Source organism: Centroberyx gerrardi, chromosome 1, assembly GCF_048128805.1.
Source record: "Centroberyx gerrardi isolate f3 chromosome 1, fCenGer3.hap1.cur.20231027, whole genome shotgun sequence".
Lineage (NCBI taxonomy): Eukaryota > Metazoa > Chordata > Actinopteri > Beryciformes > Berycidae > Centroberyx > Centroberyx gerrardi.
Window position 1 is genome coordinate 22,870,727 of NC_135997.1, and position 15,281 is coordinate 22,886,007.

The 15,281-nt window shown below is 44.8% G+C and overlaps 1 protein-coding gene across 1 annotated transcript; it reads left to right on the forward strand.

Moving 5' to 3' along the window:
• The first annotated feature begins 605 nt into the window (after positions 1–605).
• ddx28 (DEAD (Asp-Glu-Ala-Asp) box polypeptide 28) lies at positions 606–3,058 on the forward strand. Its single transcript, XM_071910502.2, has one exon. It carries the CDS (start codon positions 788–790, stop codon positions 2,492–2,494), a length of 1,707 nt encoding a protein of 568 aa, XP_071766603.2. The 5' UTR covers positions 606–787; the 3' UTR covers positions 2,495–3,058.
• Positions 3,059–15,281: the final 12,223 nt, after the last annotated feature.

Genomic DNA, 15,281 nt, shown 5'->3' on the forward strand with positions numbered 1-15,281 from the left:
CCTTTCAGTTCACATTCCTTCACAAAGTCATGATGGACTCTGGCCAGCTTCATGGTCAGCTGACCCCCCCCCCCCCCTCCCAAAACTCACAGGGATCAATGATAATTTACATTGTACACCAAACCTGTTCACTATCGCATCAGAACTAAACAAACAAAAAAATAAATGGCTAATGGAATCAAAGATGAAAGTTGCATATTTTTGCTGCATTTCTTTCCTTTCCTTTTCAGTGGTTCTCAACATGGGGTCCGGGGACCACCAGGGGTCCTTGAGGGGGTTCCAGTTAAACTTAAAGAACTTAACACAATTAGAGAATGTAAAATAATTACTATTTTGATAATAGTTTTACTGTTATCTCTCAACCTACAACACAGATAGTCATGGAATTCTGGATAACAAATATTCTCAGATTTGGGTCCAAGAGACAAAATCTCATCAAATGGGGGTCTGTGGCCCTAATGTGGGCTAAATTAGGGTCCTTGATATGAAAAAGGTTGAGAATCACTGCTGTAGTCTGTCTGGCAGATCTAGACATTGTATTTCTATACGTTACGTCATCATCCCTTGTTTTCCCCAAGTGACATCATCAACCTTCGCCAAGAAGGCATGGCGACTCCACTGGCGAGTGTGCGATGCTAATAGATTTATGTGGGCTTTTCAACATTTAGTGCTATTTTTTAAGATCCACGTGAGACTAAACTGGATCAACCTTTATGTTTCGGGACTACCATTCACATTTTTTTCTCTGTCAGCTAACTCTTAGCTACTAGTGAACCAGTCCAGCAAAATGCAGCCTGTGAAGGTCGGCTACCTGGCTTTGGTTGCGTCGAGGACTCTCTACTCAAATACTATCCACTGTCCTGAGCGTGTCAAAGTGTTGGCCTGTGGTCATGTCCGGTGCTCCGTCAGTCAGACTCGTCCTTGTCAAACGTCAGCCACGCCAGAAGAGCCTGTAGTCATTCGCGTTCCTCGACATCTGCAGAAGCGCGTCGAAAACGTGAAGCAGATGCGAGGCAAAAACAAAATCACCACCGTCAAGGCGGGCAGGCTCCTGATCCAGAGCAAGAACCCTCAGCTGAACCAGTCTGCGGGGTACGTACATGGCAAGTTTGAGCAGCCCCTTCTCGCCTCTAAAGGATGGAAGCACAACAAATCATTTGGTGACTATTTCACCATTAACAACACCAAGACTGTTGCACCTTTTGTCACTGAAAACCAGCAGGAGGAAGATGACAAAGAGAGGAAACCGGTGACCTTTAGTAACCTCCGCATCTGCAAGGAGCTGGTGGAGGCTTTGAGCAATGCCAACATCACTCATCCCACCACAGTGCAGCTGCAGACCATCCCCAAAGTCCTGAAAGGTCACAACATTCTCTGTGCCGCGGAGACGGGCAGCGGCAAAACGCTGAGTTACCTTCTGCCCATTGTTCACAGACTGCAGGCTGAAAAGGCGTCGGAGGTCGACCTGGACACCGCAGACAAGATTCGCTCTGTGGTTCTTGTGCCTTCCAGGGAGCTCGCTGACCAGGTGGCGGCTGCGTCCAGGACCCTGTGCGCCCCGTTTGGCATGCTGACGAGGATTGTGGGTGGCGGGCGAGGTGTAGGCCACATCAGGACGGTCTTCAAGAAGGGCCCTCCAGATATTTTGGTGGCCACCCCCGGCGCTCTGGTCAAGGCTCTGCGGAGACGCTACCTGGACCTGAGTGAGCTGAGCTTCATGGTGGTGGACGAGGCCGACACCATGTTCGACCCCAGCTTTTCCGACATGCTGGAGAGCATCCTGCTCCAGATACACATTGCCAGCGGGCCCTCGGAGACACGGGGCCTCGGCCGTAAAGCCCAGCTGCTGGTGGTGGGGGCCACCTTCCCCGGCGGCGTGGGGGAAGTTCTCGGCCAGGTGACGGACCTCGGCAGCATGGTGACCATCAAGAGCAAGATGCTGCACTTCCTCATGCCGCACGTCAAGCAGACGTTCCTGAAGGTGAGAGGTGCCGACAAGGTCCTGGAGCTCCACCAAGCCGTGAAGCTGCTCCAGCAGGAAAAAGGAGGGGGCGGCGTTCTGGTGTTCTGCAACAAGGCCCCCACCGTTAACTGGCTGGGGTACTCGCTGGAAGAGATGGGGGTGCGGCACGTACGTCTGCAAGGGGAGATGCCCGCCGCCGTCCGCGCGGGGATCTTCCGCAACTTCCAGAAGGGCAAGGAGGACGTGCTGATCTCCACTGACATTGCCTCGCGCGGTCTGGACACATCCTGGGTGCGCTTGGTCGTCAACTACGACTTCCCGGAGTCCCACACGGACTACATCCACAGGGCAGGGAGGGTGGGGAGGGCAGGGAGCGTAGAGGACGGGGAGGTGCTCAGCTTTGTCACCCATCCCTGGGACGTGGAGCGGGTGCAGAAGATTGAGACTGCTGCGCGGAGGAGAACTTGTTTGCCGGGGATGGAATCTGCCATCCAGGAGCCAAAACCCAGAGTACCAGAGCCAGAGGAGTAGAGGGGTCTGTTGGAAAGGCTTGGGTGGTAAAGTTGCCTGTGGGGTTTGTTTTTTCTTTGTAAGACTCTCTAAAAGCACACAACTGCAGAATCATTTAGATGGGATACTTTAAAGTTGAGCATGCAGTGTAAACAGTCGATGCTTTTCACTGCTCCATCTGGCCATCCTGACTTAACTAAACATAGGAAACCAAATACACTGGGCTGTCACAATGAAGTAACCCAATTCTGTTTGATATTAGCAGGGATGGAAATACTGTGAAAATGTTCATTAGTGTTTTTTCAAAGTGCAAATTCTCCAAACTCTGAGGATTTCTGAGAAGTTCTATTGTTAGTGATTAGGCCTAATACTTACAAAGCACTAACTTGAAGCAGAGATTTTGATTCCCCCAACATTTTCAAAAGTTGTCAGTCATACCAATAGACTGTTGTCAGACTGTTATAGCCTCTATTTCCTGATGCAAATGATGTACCTGCTTGTACTGTTGGTTTATGGAGACAAAGCTGACATTGACTTATTTATTATTATTCCCAACCAATTAATATATTTGTGTTAACATGCGATTTCACTTTGTAGTAAAACCTCACTGGAAATGATTCATTCTTCATGTTTTATTTCTTTGCCTTGTAACCTTTGTACAAGATGCCAGCCACTTGCTTGGTTTCAGAAGTATGTTTATTATTTTGCTGTAGCATAAGTAAGTGTTTTTCAAAGGTGTCTTGGCTCTATTGTGGTTTCTTGAGGAGCCGCATTTTCAAAATAACCTTTTCTTGCAACCAAACTGTTTTGCAGGTTATTATGCAGATTAATCCAACACATTTTAAGCCACTAACCTATTAGCCTACAGTCTGCTTTACATTGATTACTATTGTCAAGTCTAAAACCCCACAGTTTGTGAAGCCAGTGATTTCTCTAGAATTATTTGGGGATCCATTTTCATCATCCTATAAACCAGTTGTAACTAGTGGCCCTGTTTTTTAACATAGCAACACACATTTTTACTACATGCATTTAGCCACAAGGTGGAGGCATTTGTCTGATTTCACTTTATGTGTATTGATAAAGTATTGCAGAGTCGGTAGGCCAGAAATGAAATGCAGTCTTTATTTATGTTTACAGTCTCTATGCTTCGTGGTGAGCACCACTAATTTGGCACACGGTCACTAATATCTTGGATCAAGCTCTTCTTGGAAACAATCACAAACTCACCTGTTACTTTTTCAAAGCATCTGTGGATTCCATTAGCTTTTATGTTAGCAATGCTGAAACGCTTTATGAAAACAGCTACAGCAGGAATGATTAATCTCCAGTCAAGTTGAATACAGGCCAAACCTTGACGTCTCTGCCGTTGATGTGGTAGGTCTACTACTTGAAAGGTGTTTTTTTTCTCCTTCCATGCCTGCGGGTGCTTGTTGAAAGGAAACCACATAAGTTTCAACATGAAAATATGTCTGAGTGAAAAAAAGAATTCCTTTTGATATCTCATTTCAAAGGTAATACCTTTTCCTGTGACCCTGATATTATGGAAATTGGTTCCATGGGTGTTCTTATCTAGAAACAATTGTATACCACACAGACTACACAGTATTTGCGTGGATTATGGACAGCTTAAAACAAACAGACTTCCAAGTTGAAATGTCTCCCTGGAGCCCAAAGCCGGCTCCATAGTGTGTGTTCTTATCTCGAAACGACTGTTTATCACACACCCGAGTATACATATGGATTGTGTAAAGATATAAAGCAAACTTCCCGGCAGAAATGTGTGCCTGGAGATTTATGCTGGAGTGCCTGTGGAATTATAGAGTATCCCACCAGTGGAAAGACCTCGGGGTGAGGGAGACGGACAGGCGTGTTAACAGCACTGACAGTAACTAGGAGTTCGCATCAGAATGTCTGGAATTTGGCTATGATTGTAGGCCTACTGCTCCGTCTGGGGTCAACACCTTTAACTTGTCCCCGAGGTTCACATTTCACCAGACTGTACCCTGACAACAAGGACCCAGTATCCACTTATAGCATATGTAAGGAATGCCCACAATCCCCCCTCTTATATTTTTGTCCTGCACCACCCCCCAACTAAAATCAACGGGCTCTAATTAAGTGCCCTATCCAATATCTCTCATGTTGTCCCACTCCCAGGCAGTTTCCCCCCCTCCAGTGAGCGTGCTCAAGAGCTACTATGCGTTTGTGTTGATGGACGAAGCAATTCCCTTTTTTCCTTTGAGCAAGGGAGGGTTCAAACTTCTCTCTGTGCACAGTGAACCAGATGCAGAAAGATAAAGGCTCCAGGTTTGATGTCACTTTGATATCACTGTCTCCCCACAGGGAAACAAACAACTGGCATTTCCACACTTGCTCTCAAATATTTGAGCAGATGTTGTTGTTTGGATGCCTTTTACACCAGGGGGCTCTGCTTTTTATTCCTTTCAGCTTGGGACCAAAATCTGAGGGAATGTACTCTCATCTTCACCCAGGCTCATTAACATAACAGCGTGTCACATGGAGACCCAACAAACTAAAAAAAATAGTAATTTAGGCTAATTGTTAATTAAAATCTGCCTTGGGGATTCGCAATGTTGCTCTCAATAAAATTTCAGATGTTAAGTATTTAGCTCAGTGCATAGTACGCATATCCCTATTTAAAACTGTCACTTTATCCCCCTCCCCCGATACACACACACACACACACACACACACACACACACACACACACACAGACACACTCTTGTAGTTCCAGTGGATAGGGTGGACAGGTGGACTACAAAGCACTGAGTCCATTAATAATGACGCATTTCCTCCCCCCCCCCCCCCCCCCCCCCTCCATCGTAGGATTATCCACCCCCTCCTCATTTACACACACACACACACACTGCCGCTGCTCACACTACCCGGCCACTTGGAAATTTCCTCAACGCGGAGGATATTTTACTCCTGAGAAGCAGGACCGCTGGCTAATGTGCATCTTCTAAGGGCTGACTGCTTGCGATGAACCAGTAGCGGGTCTGAAGGTAGGTTCTGCACACTGTAGCCTGTCCGCTCCCTCCGCAACAGACGTCGAAAATCCTGACCTTCCCTCCGACCAAGCTTTATAATAAACTGTGCATGTAGTGTGAGCCCAGCGTGAGTCCCAGGCTACTTGATGGAGCTAGTGTGAGTGGGCACCATTGCAGTTCAGCAGCACCGACCGGGGGGGTTTTGAATGGACCGTTACCGTTTCACAGGCTGCGATACTCATTTTAATAAGCCGAACTTGGTTGCGGCTTTAATTCCCGACACATTAGCCCAGTCTGGGCGACTTTGTGAACAGACACCCAGCAGCACACGGCTGCAGCAGGGGGGATGCCTGGTGAGGACTTATTTGGCAGAGATTTTATTTTTGGTGCTGCCAAGATATTCCTATTGCATGTGGAGCACGGGCGCCAGTTTTATGGTCGGTGCGCGCGGAGTAAAGGAGGCACGGGGAGTTCACGACAGTCGGGGTTTCAAGAGGCGAGGTAGTGTTAATGTATATACGGCACTGTGGCCAGGAAAACCTTAAGGACTGTAGCCTGTAGGCGTGCACCGGTTCACACAGGGGGGGCGAAACTGGAAGCCTGCCTCCGCCATATTACCATCTCAGTCAAGCTGCCACTAATAATTCCACAATGACATTTGGTTAAAACTTTTTTGTATTGTATGTATTTGCATTTGCTAGAAATGTAGCCGAAGAACGGCATCTCTGAAACGCTCAGAGGAAGCCGCTCACCTGTCGTAGACTATCGGCAAGCTGCGGGGCTGCCGTGTGGAAGAAATACTGCTTGTGAAAATGTAAAGAAACAGCGCGTGCGGTAGTTAATGTATCACTTGAGAGGGAAAACTTGTTTTTTTTTCCTCTGTTGTGGGTGTTTTTAAGCTTTCCCAGCTCCGTTCACCGTGACAGCAGTTTTCCACGGCTGGGTGCATGTGGGTGCCGTTCCCCGGCTAACCTGCAACCCAGGTTATCACGGTCACTCTATCATAATGAGAACAGCACGGGGGAAATGTGAAGTACGACGTCTGAAATGCGGCTACATTGGAACAACAGTATTTCTCCAGGTTGTTTTAAATTGTTAGGATGGCTGCCTGTATCAGCGCATCGCTGCCACACCCCTTCCATAGAGAGAGAGAGACTGGCTCTGATATTCTGCCATTCGGCTAATTAACACCAAATGATTTGCGATGTCTGTGGTGTGTATCATCCAATCCACTATGGATCTTTTCTCGCGTGTTTTGTTTTGCTGAGAATTGAGTGGAATGTATGACTTGTTCATGAGCCAAGTTTGTGCATGAGGATCAATATCATACTAGTGTTGCAGTGCATGGATCAATCAGCAGCCAATGAATGTCAGTGAGTGAGAGTGCAGTGTGTGGGTGCTGCTCCAGAGCTGGTTAGGAGGCAGACATGACGGGTCATATGAGATGGAGCACCAATGAAGCAAAGGATGCCTGAAATGTTTGATGTGCAAGTGAGTTTCTTTGGCAGTTTAATGGGCAAAAGTAAATCGTCGTCGTCGCCCCCCCCCCCCCCCTTCTTCTGGCTGCCTAGTCCTTGGCATGTCAGAAAAAGACACATGACCTTATAGGCTGCAGTCTCCACTGTGTGTGTAATGCCTCAGGAAAGACGGAGTACTCTGCTGTTGGGCTCCTCTGATTGGTCAGCTACCTCTAGTGATATTACACATCCTTTAGGTATGTCTAACATCAGTCTGTATGTTATTTAGATCTCTGCCTTCTACTTATTGAGATTCAGTGGGCGATTTGGACTGAATTTCCAGAGCAGTTGCCAGATAAATTTTTCATAAAATCTCTAGTTAACAAGGAGATGTGTGCAGGAAATTGCAGTAACAAGAGAAATGCCATTCCCTCTCCTCATGTCGCCCTCTGTTGAAATCCATCCTATCAAAATCATAATTATTTTCTAATGAACCAAGGCCACTGTTTCCCCCCTCTGATCAGTTCTGCTTTTGATCCACCTGTGTGAAAATGTCACATTTTCTTGAGCCTCATAGTTAACTGTTAACATCAGCTGCTACGGCTGCTTAGTATGCAGCTCTGTCACCAACAGCAGCCCTGGCCATTTATTAAACTGACCAAAATCTATCAGGCTTGCCTGACATAAAAGCTGTAATCAAAAGCTTTTTCACTATATTAGTGACTGCACTGACCTTTGGAAAATGTGTTTATTCATCCAATACGCTATTAGTAGCTTGAGCCTCATTCTCTCAAAGCAGCATGATCAACAAATACGCTGTTTACTGTGTCAGTTGTGCAGTTATTTAATGCTGAAATCAGTGGCATGAAGAGAGAAGCAGTGTGAATCGCAGTTGAGTCCTGTTTGATTCTGTACCTCATAAAAGCTGGCTTATTTTCATAAATTCATATTAACTATGACTGCATTGCATTAGTGGGAGAAATTAGAATTAATCAAAAATGGGTGTTTCTTGATAGCCTATAGTCCACAAGTCTGTTGCTGTTGAAATATTTGACATCATTTCAAGATACTAATGTGCACAAATTGTGCAACATGACTGCACAGTCTGTCAGTTTTCTAGGCACACGTTTTGGCCCACAGCCTGTTGTTTTTTTGCATGACATTTGGTATTGAATATGAAGCTGCCTGCTGTATAAGTGGTCCTAGGGGACAGCCTTAGTGCGATCCTCCCTGGCCATGTGTTTATAGCTCATAAAGACCTCCTAGACCAATCGCATCCGGTGGTGGAGGAGTTAATTAGCAGCAGCACATGGCTAATTTATTGATTGGGCCCTTTGTTCTGCACGGAAAAAAGCCCTCCACTGTCACTACTGACCGCAGAGAGGAAGTAATAAGCAACCCCTACCGACAGCATAATCACAGGATGTACAATGTATGTAAACGCTCTGAACCATGGGAGGGGAGCCAACTGTACTGTCACCACGCTGAGCCAGGTAGCTCTGGAGGAAGGGAACTCACAGAGCTAGTATGCTCTGACTATACCTAGTTTTATACTTTCTAAATTGCTGCAATGACATGCCTTCTGCCTGTTTCTGATTTTCCCTATTTCCTACATCCTGCAAAGATAATTTTTGTACAGTTCCTGACTGGCAACAGACCTTGACACTGGTTTCAAAGTTGTTTTGAAATATGATTACATAATTGACTATTGTCTGCTGTTTAAAGACTTGAATAACTCTGTGACAAATCTTTATTTACTCTGCTTGGTGCCCAATGCACCTCCAACTGGTCCCCTGTAATTCATTCCTTTTGTTTCATGGATCCATACATGCATTTCCATGTCACCTTGGGGTGGCAGCCACATTTTTCAATTGAATGAACTGCAGTGTGGAGTGTTTACATTGAGATATCGCCATATGCAATGCAGCTAACACACCTTTTGTGCATGGTGTTGTGTGCTTAATGCATGCAATTCCTCAGTGTTAGAAAAAAAAGCTCTGAATAGAGACTGAGGAATGGCTGCCCTAGTTCACGTTAACAATATTGCAGAATTTCACACTTCGTTGTGACCCAGCCAAGGCATGTGTAACCTTAAACATAAGAGTCAAATCACAAGATTCCAGCGGTGCGGCAGGGCTCATTTGAAAAACAGGGCCCCTGTGCCTGGCTCTGCTTAACGCCCTTAGTTTTGGTTAGTATCAGACAGAGAAAGTGTTGAACCAGTCTCTGTGCTCCTCTGTCCCACCCACATTCTCATATGAGAAGGTTATAATTAGCAACAGGCAGCCAACTCGTACAGCATTCAAGTGTCATAGTTCCAAGCCGAAACTATAGCCTTGCCAACACCAATTGATAAAATCCTGTACACCAAATGTAGGAGCAATATCAAAAACCAAATGAGGGTTTGGCTGTTGGTGTCAAGGTTAGGAGGGAATCAATGTACCAGTTTGAAAAGATGGCAGCCTCTTGGATTGGTGTCATTCTGTCCTTCCAGCCAATACCATAGTGGAGCACGCAACCAGTGTCTCCAAACTGGCGATGGTGATTCATTTTAGGATGCTGTGCATTGTTGGATGGTTAATGACATCAAACAAAGAGGCTGCCATCTTGGCGCATCCCATCCATAGTTCTGTTTTTCCCACCTCCTACTCAGTCCTGTTTTGCACGCTTCCCACGCAGTCCACCATCCAGTTTAAATGGCTTTGCAGTACATTCCCGTTACAAATGAGCCCACGGTTGCCTACCAGAAACATCCTAGAACTATTTCTGTACAGGTGGCCTTTGCTAATTGAGTGGTTTTAAATGCTGTGTATGACTCAAGGATAGGCAATGTTTGCTGCTGATCACTCATGGTCGTTTTGCATCCTATAATTAAGAATGAAGTAGTTTTAGGATGAGGACACAGCTGCCTGTCAGTAATTGCCACTTGAAATACAGCATGTACAGTATATTGCCCTGCAGCGCTCTTGATGTGCGGTTCTTAATGCTGTAATGTAAGTCAATGGACCCCCAGTCTGGTTCAAAAACACAGGCAAGATTTTGTCAGGCTGAGCAACCGTTATGAATCTAAAGAGTCAACATGAAGCTTATGGACAGCACTGATGGAGCATCGGTACCGAATGTGGTTGTTGTCATAGTGACTGTGTATGAAAGCCCATGCTGCCTACTATTTAGTTATTTAGTAGGCATTTTGAATATACTTGCTCTGAAAAATTTGAAGTTTAACACCGGTAGAATGCCATGTAAAAATAAGGCCATTGTAGAGCACATTATACACGACCACAGATGTTTATGTCATTACAGAGTGAGATTAGTGTACTCATAGTTCACTTTGCGTATAGTTAGTAGGTAATATGGGCTATCAAACAAAGCCAATGTGCCATTTGGCATTTGGTCTGATAGGAAGTGAGAACTCATTAACTTGCCACATCAACACCATAAAAGATGCACAATAGGCTGCTTAAAAAAACCTCAATCAATCAAGGGGTTTAAAAACAGATAGAAGGGCTGTTCTATGACTGGACCATCCTTGATGCGTCCGATATCCGTCTGTGTCAGAGTGTCCTTGAACAAGACCCTGAAACCTCATTTGCTACAGGAGTGCTGCAAATGGTTGACCCTTTGCTCTGAGCCTGTAGGTAAAACACATACACGGTTGTGTGTGTCTCATGAGGATATGTGAGAGTCCTAATTACAGTGTGTGCAAGATGTGTAATATATCAATTGGGTCCCCAAATTCCAGAACAAAGTCGAGATGAAACGTAAATGATCCCTGTGGAGAAATTAGGTTAAAAAAAAAAGTAGGAAAGTCTTCCTGTTTGAGTGAAAGGAACTGAATACCAGCTATTTTTGAATTTAACTGTCTCTCCTTTATTAGCAGTGTGGAATTGCTCCTCAAGGGATCTGTTACACCTCTTTGGATATAAATATGTAAACACGTGCTAAAATCAGCTAATTATCCACTTAGGGTACGGCATTATAATTGCCTTTCAAAGTTAGTTATTTTTCTCATTTGTGTAATTGCAATAATGATGTTTAATTGGTCTGTGTTGACTGCCATTTCCTATGTTTTTAGTTTCTGTTACTATTTGTAATTTGTACTATTAGCCTAAACTGCAGGACAAAAAATATTCCTTTTGGTTCCGATATTGTTTGCCTTTGATAAATGAGGATGACCACATAAAACCGTAGTATAGTCCAAACCCCCTGTCCTTGTCCTTTAGAACCATTATAAAATACTTGTGAGCTGAGCTGAAATCATTTAAATAGGAAAATCAGACATAGGATATGATACTTTTTCAATTACACAAACAACATCTGTAAGATGGTTCATTGGCCTTCTGGGCCCAATCCAGGTTGACTTGAAAACCTCAGCGTGTAATTCTAGGGGCATGGCCTGGGCCAGTGGGGACTGTCATCTCAACCCCGGCCTGAAAGTGGATCTGCTCTGAAATGTGTTTGAGGTTGCAGCTGAGCTCCCCTGCTATTGCTGGACTGCGTCTCTGGCAGAACTCCCTCCTGCCATGGTTGCCGCCTCATGCCTCTTAGTCACCAGGACAGAAATGTAACCTAATCAGGTGTCTCCTGCTCCCAGTACATAAGCACACCGCACTGCGAACAGAGCGTGGACTTGGCTGTCTTGTATGGAGCCACGTGTAGCCTAGGTGAACCGCTGTGAGCCACGTTACTGCGTGACACCTGTAATTTCCACATTTCACCTTGATCCCTTATTGACCATTTTTTTTGTCTTGGGCAGAGGCCATCCATTCTCAGCCTGCCCTCCTCTTCCTTCCGCATGGGGCTGTTCAATCTTGCCGAAGTGACACCTTAATGCAGCGGTTGCCTGGAGGTTATAGAAGCTTATGACCGGAAGATTGCCAGTTTGAATCCCCAGACCAGTTCTGAAAATCTGGGGAGGGGAAGTGAACGAGCAGCACTCTCCCCACCACAGCAATTTCTCTTGAGCAACGCACTTAACTCCAAACTCACTCAGTGGACTGCTCAGCAGCCAGTGAGACTAGTTGTGGTCATTTTGAGTATCTTATCTGAGGTGTGTTCGTAACTGTCGCTCCCCTTGCAACTGCTCTCCCAGGCTGCTGCTCTATGTAAGAATGTTAACAAGCAAATTTCAAATCATATTTTGCAGTTTAATCAGATGTAACATTGTTATATTTGTTAAGTGTGGAAGCAAATTCTACTGAGATGGGGTGTAGAAGTAAAAAGGAAATCCTCATCTATTATACAGTGTATAGAGTGGAGTCTGAACCTGCATTAAGTTTCCATGGAGCACCATATATACTTGGCATATCGATCCCAATGAGAGAGAAGCAAATGAGCCTTGGCATTTGAACAAAATGTGTGTCAACAGAGCTGGCACCCAAAAAATACAAAAGCAGATGAATTTATCCAGCTTTGATAGATCTGTCAATGAAATTTAGTTTTCTCAAGATTAAAGCAGGCGTGACTGCATCTCTAAGTTTCATCTGCTGCTTTGAAGTACATTGTAAGATCCCTCAGCAGCTGGCTGTAACTGTATCTAGTCCCCGAACCACCACGAACAAATGGTGTTCTCATTACTCAACATGTTTGTTATTTGTTGACACAATTTCAACATTTGTGTCACTCATCGGAAATTATTTTCTGCCCTGTGACGTTTGGATAGTGAAAATAATCCTGTGTCGGAATTCCCCAGGAAGTGTCTCTGGAGCAGCTTGTATTGTTGATTTGTGGAGCAGGGGTGGGTGGGTGGGCATTCTGGGAGTGCTGGAAATGGATCCCACCCCTTCGCTCCTCCTCGGCCCCGCTGTAGCCTGGGGCGTCTATTCTTGGTTTTCCCATAAGGATAAATTCTTGCTACAAATGTTTAGCCGCTAACATGCCTGGGGAGTAACCCTACTGTATAAGGCCGCCCTGTTGGCGAAGGGGCCGAGGCGCTCCCACCATTGCAGACTGTGAGCAGAAATACTCCAGAGATTTGAGAGAATGATGAACAAACTGTCATCCCATGCCGCAACAGTACTTGCATCATTTGTTGTTGAAGAGTCGCTGTGCACTCAGATTTGGCTGTTCCCTGTCTCCCTTATGAAAGATGCAACTCCGTGGGTTTGGCATTTGGCACAAAGGCAGGGAGTATGAAGCGGTTGGCTGGATTTAGAGTATGGATGGTTACTTACATATATGTGACAGACTTGTGCAGAAAGTCCATAACTATAATGGAAATTATAGTTAAGAGAAATAAGCCACTAGGTGTGATTTTTGTGATTTTTAGAAAATGTGTTATATTTCCTAGCCACAGAATTATTGAATTTAATTTTGACCATGACTGATGCCTTTTTAATAGTACATGCGTTAGCTTAAAAAGTACCTCTTAGTATGTTGTATGCTATTATTTTCTTTCACAAGATCTTTTCTTTAAGGGTATTCACAAGTACAGACAAAACATTTTATATAAATGAGTATGCCATAGCTTTACAAATTGCATGCACAAAGTTCAAGCCAGTTGAGATGATTCTGAGTTGTGCAAAATTGTGATTCTAGGTAATTGAGTTTGTTTGCTATTACATTCTCCCGTATCTCATTGACCTTTACCTGATACTTGAAGATGGTCAGCTCAAAAATAAGTGGTTGGGATGACAGCCTAGTCCCTCAGCAAGTGTAAGGTGGACTATTCTATGGCAGAAGAATGTGCACATTGCAACTGGGTGTCAATATTTGCCTGAAGTCCATACTGACCTGACAACATAACGGTAACAAAGCTTGCTGTAGAGGCATGTAGGCTCTATTTTGTACGACTTTCCATTTGCCCTTATCTGTATTCCTTTTCAGACTCGCTGGTATTGTGTTCTCTGTTTTGCAATAGAGCACAGTGAGTGCATTAGGGGTTTAATGCATGTTGAGAAACGTGGCACAAAATGGGATTTGAATGCAAGCAGGTGAAAATGTTGTAACACACACTAGATGATTGAACTGTCAGGATGGACTTCATCTCTTCATTGATACAATTTTGAAATTATTGTGGTGCCAAAGTGTTTTTTTTTTCCTTATTTTTTTGTCTTGGGTTAAACTAATAATATGGACTCAAAGATCATTGTTTAGAACATTTTTACATACTAATAGAAAATTAGTTGTGTTGCCTTGTCTCAGTGTCTCAGTTTGCAGCCCTCTTAAAAATCCAACCTGACACTGCAGGATTCTGTAAATGGATGGCACCAGAAATAGCTCTTTAAGTGGCTGTTAATGTATGACTGTTACACAATCATACAGTCGGAGCTCCTTGCCCTTGGCCGAAACTTTCATGTCTAGAAAAAAAAAACTTGGGCTTGCACATCCCCCTGCAAGACTATTTGTGATGTTGCTCGTGCAGCTTGAATAGAGCTATATAAGGGAAACCATTCTTTGTTTATTAGTGAAGGGGAGAGTACATGGGAGTGCCGCCAGGCCTCTCAGCTCGGAAAATGGGGACAGAAAGAAGCAGACGAAAGACCACTCAAACACGGTGCGCTCTGCTCTCTTGGACTGTAAACATTGCTCCTCTTCTCTTTTACGAAGCAGCGTCATGAGTGTGGCAGCTGGATTACATTACACGTGGAAAGCTCACTGTTAATCAAGTGGCTGAAAATAGCCTTTTATTTGTGCGTTGGGCTATGGGCAGCGTGCACTAACGCAACTAGCTGAAAGGATACAGTGGTTAACATTAGATGCCTCCCAGTGACTTCTCTGAGCCTGTGGCGGCTGCTATCTACCGAGTTATGAGCAGGGGGAGACCTGGAGGGAGGCCATCCACCTGCTGCAGGCGGGTCCTCGGCTTGCTTGACTCACAGTTTGGTATGAGTACCTTGCTCGTTTGATGCTCGTCTAAGCTGCAGTCAGTTTTGATTATTTAAATGAGGGGAGCCTTAGAAAAAAGGAGTGCTGTGGTGATTTTCTTGATGGTACAAAAAAAAAGGCCTAGGCTAAAGGAGAATTTTCATACTAGGATATATGGGTTTTTGCGCTACTGTTTCAGATGAATAAGAACCTGAGCTGATGGGACGTTAAGAGACTCTAAGAGAAATAGGTTCTGGAGTGTTTTGATGGTCGAACTTCAAACTGTGGGTTTTTTTCAAGTGTCAGCTTTCAGGCGGTTGTTTCTATGCCGGACTACCTGTATTTATGTATTAAGCATTTACGTATTAAACCTGAAGTGCCCCTGTGGCTCAGACACTTGCTAATACACTTGTCTCCAGTAGATGCGGAGAGGAAGGTGGTGACGAGCTCACTTTTCATTGGAATAGCTGCTTTGCCATGGGGCTAAAACTGTCTGAGGTCTCCAGTTTAAAAACTTAAATGGGACCATCT

Excerpts from the sequence above, each read along its gene's own strand:
- ddx28 (XM_071910502.2), top strand. The coding sequence starts at position 788 with ATGCAGCCTGTGAAGGTCGGCTACCTGGCTTTGGTTGCGTCGAGGACT.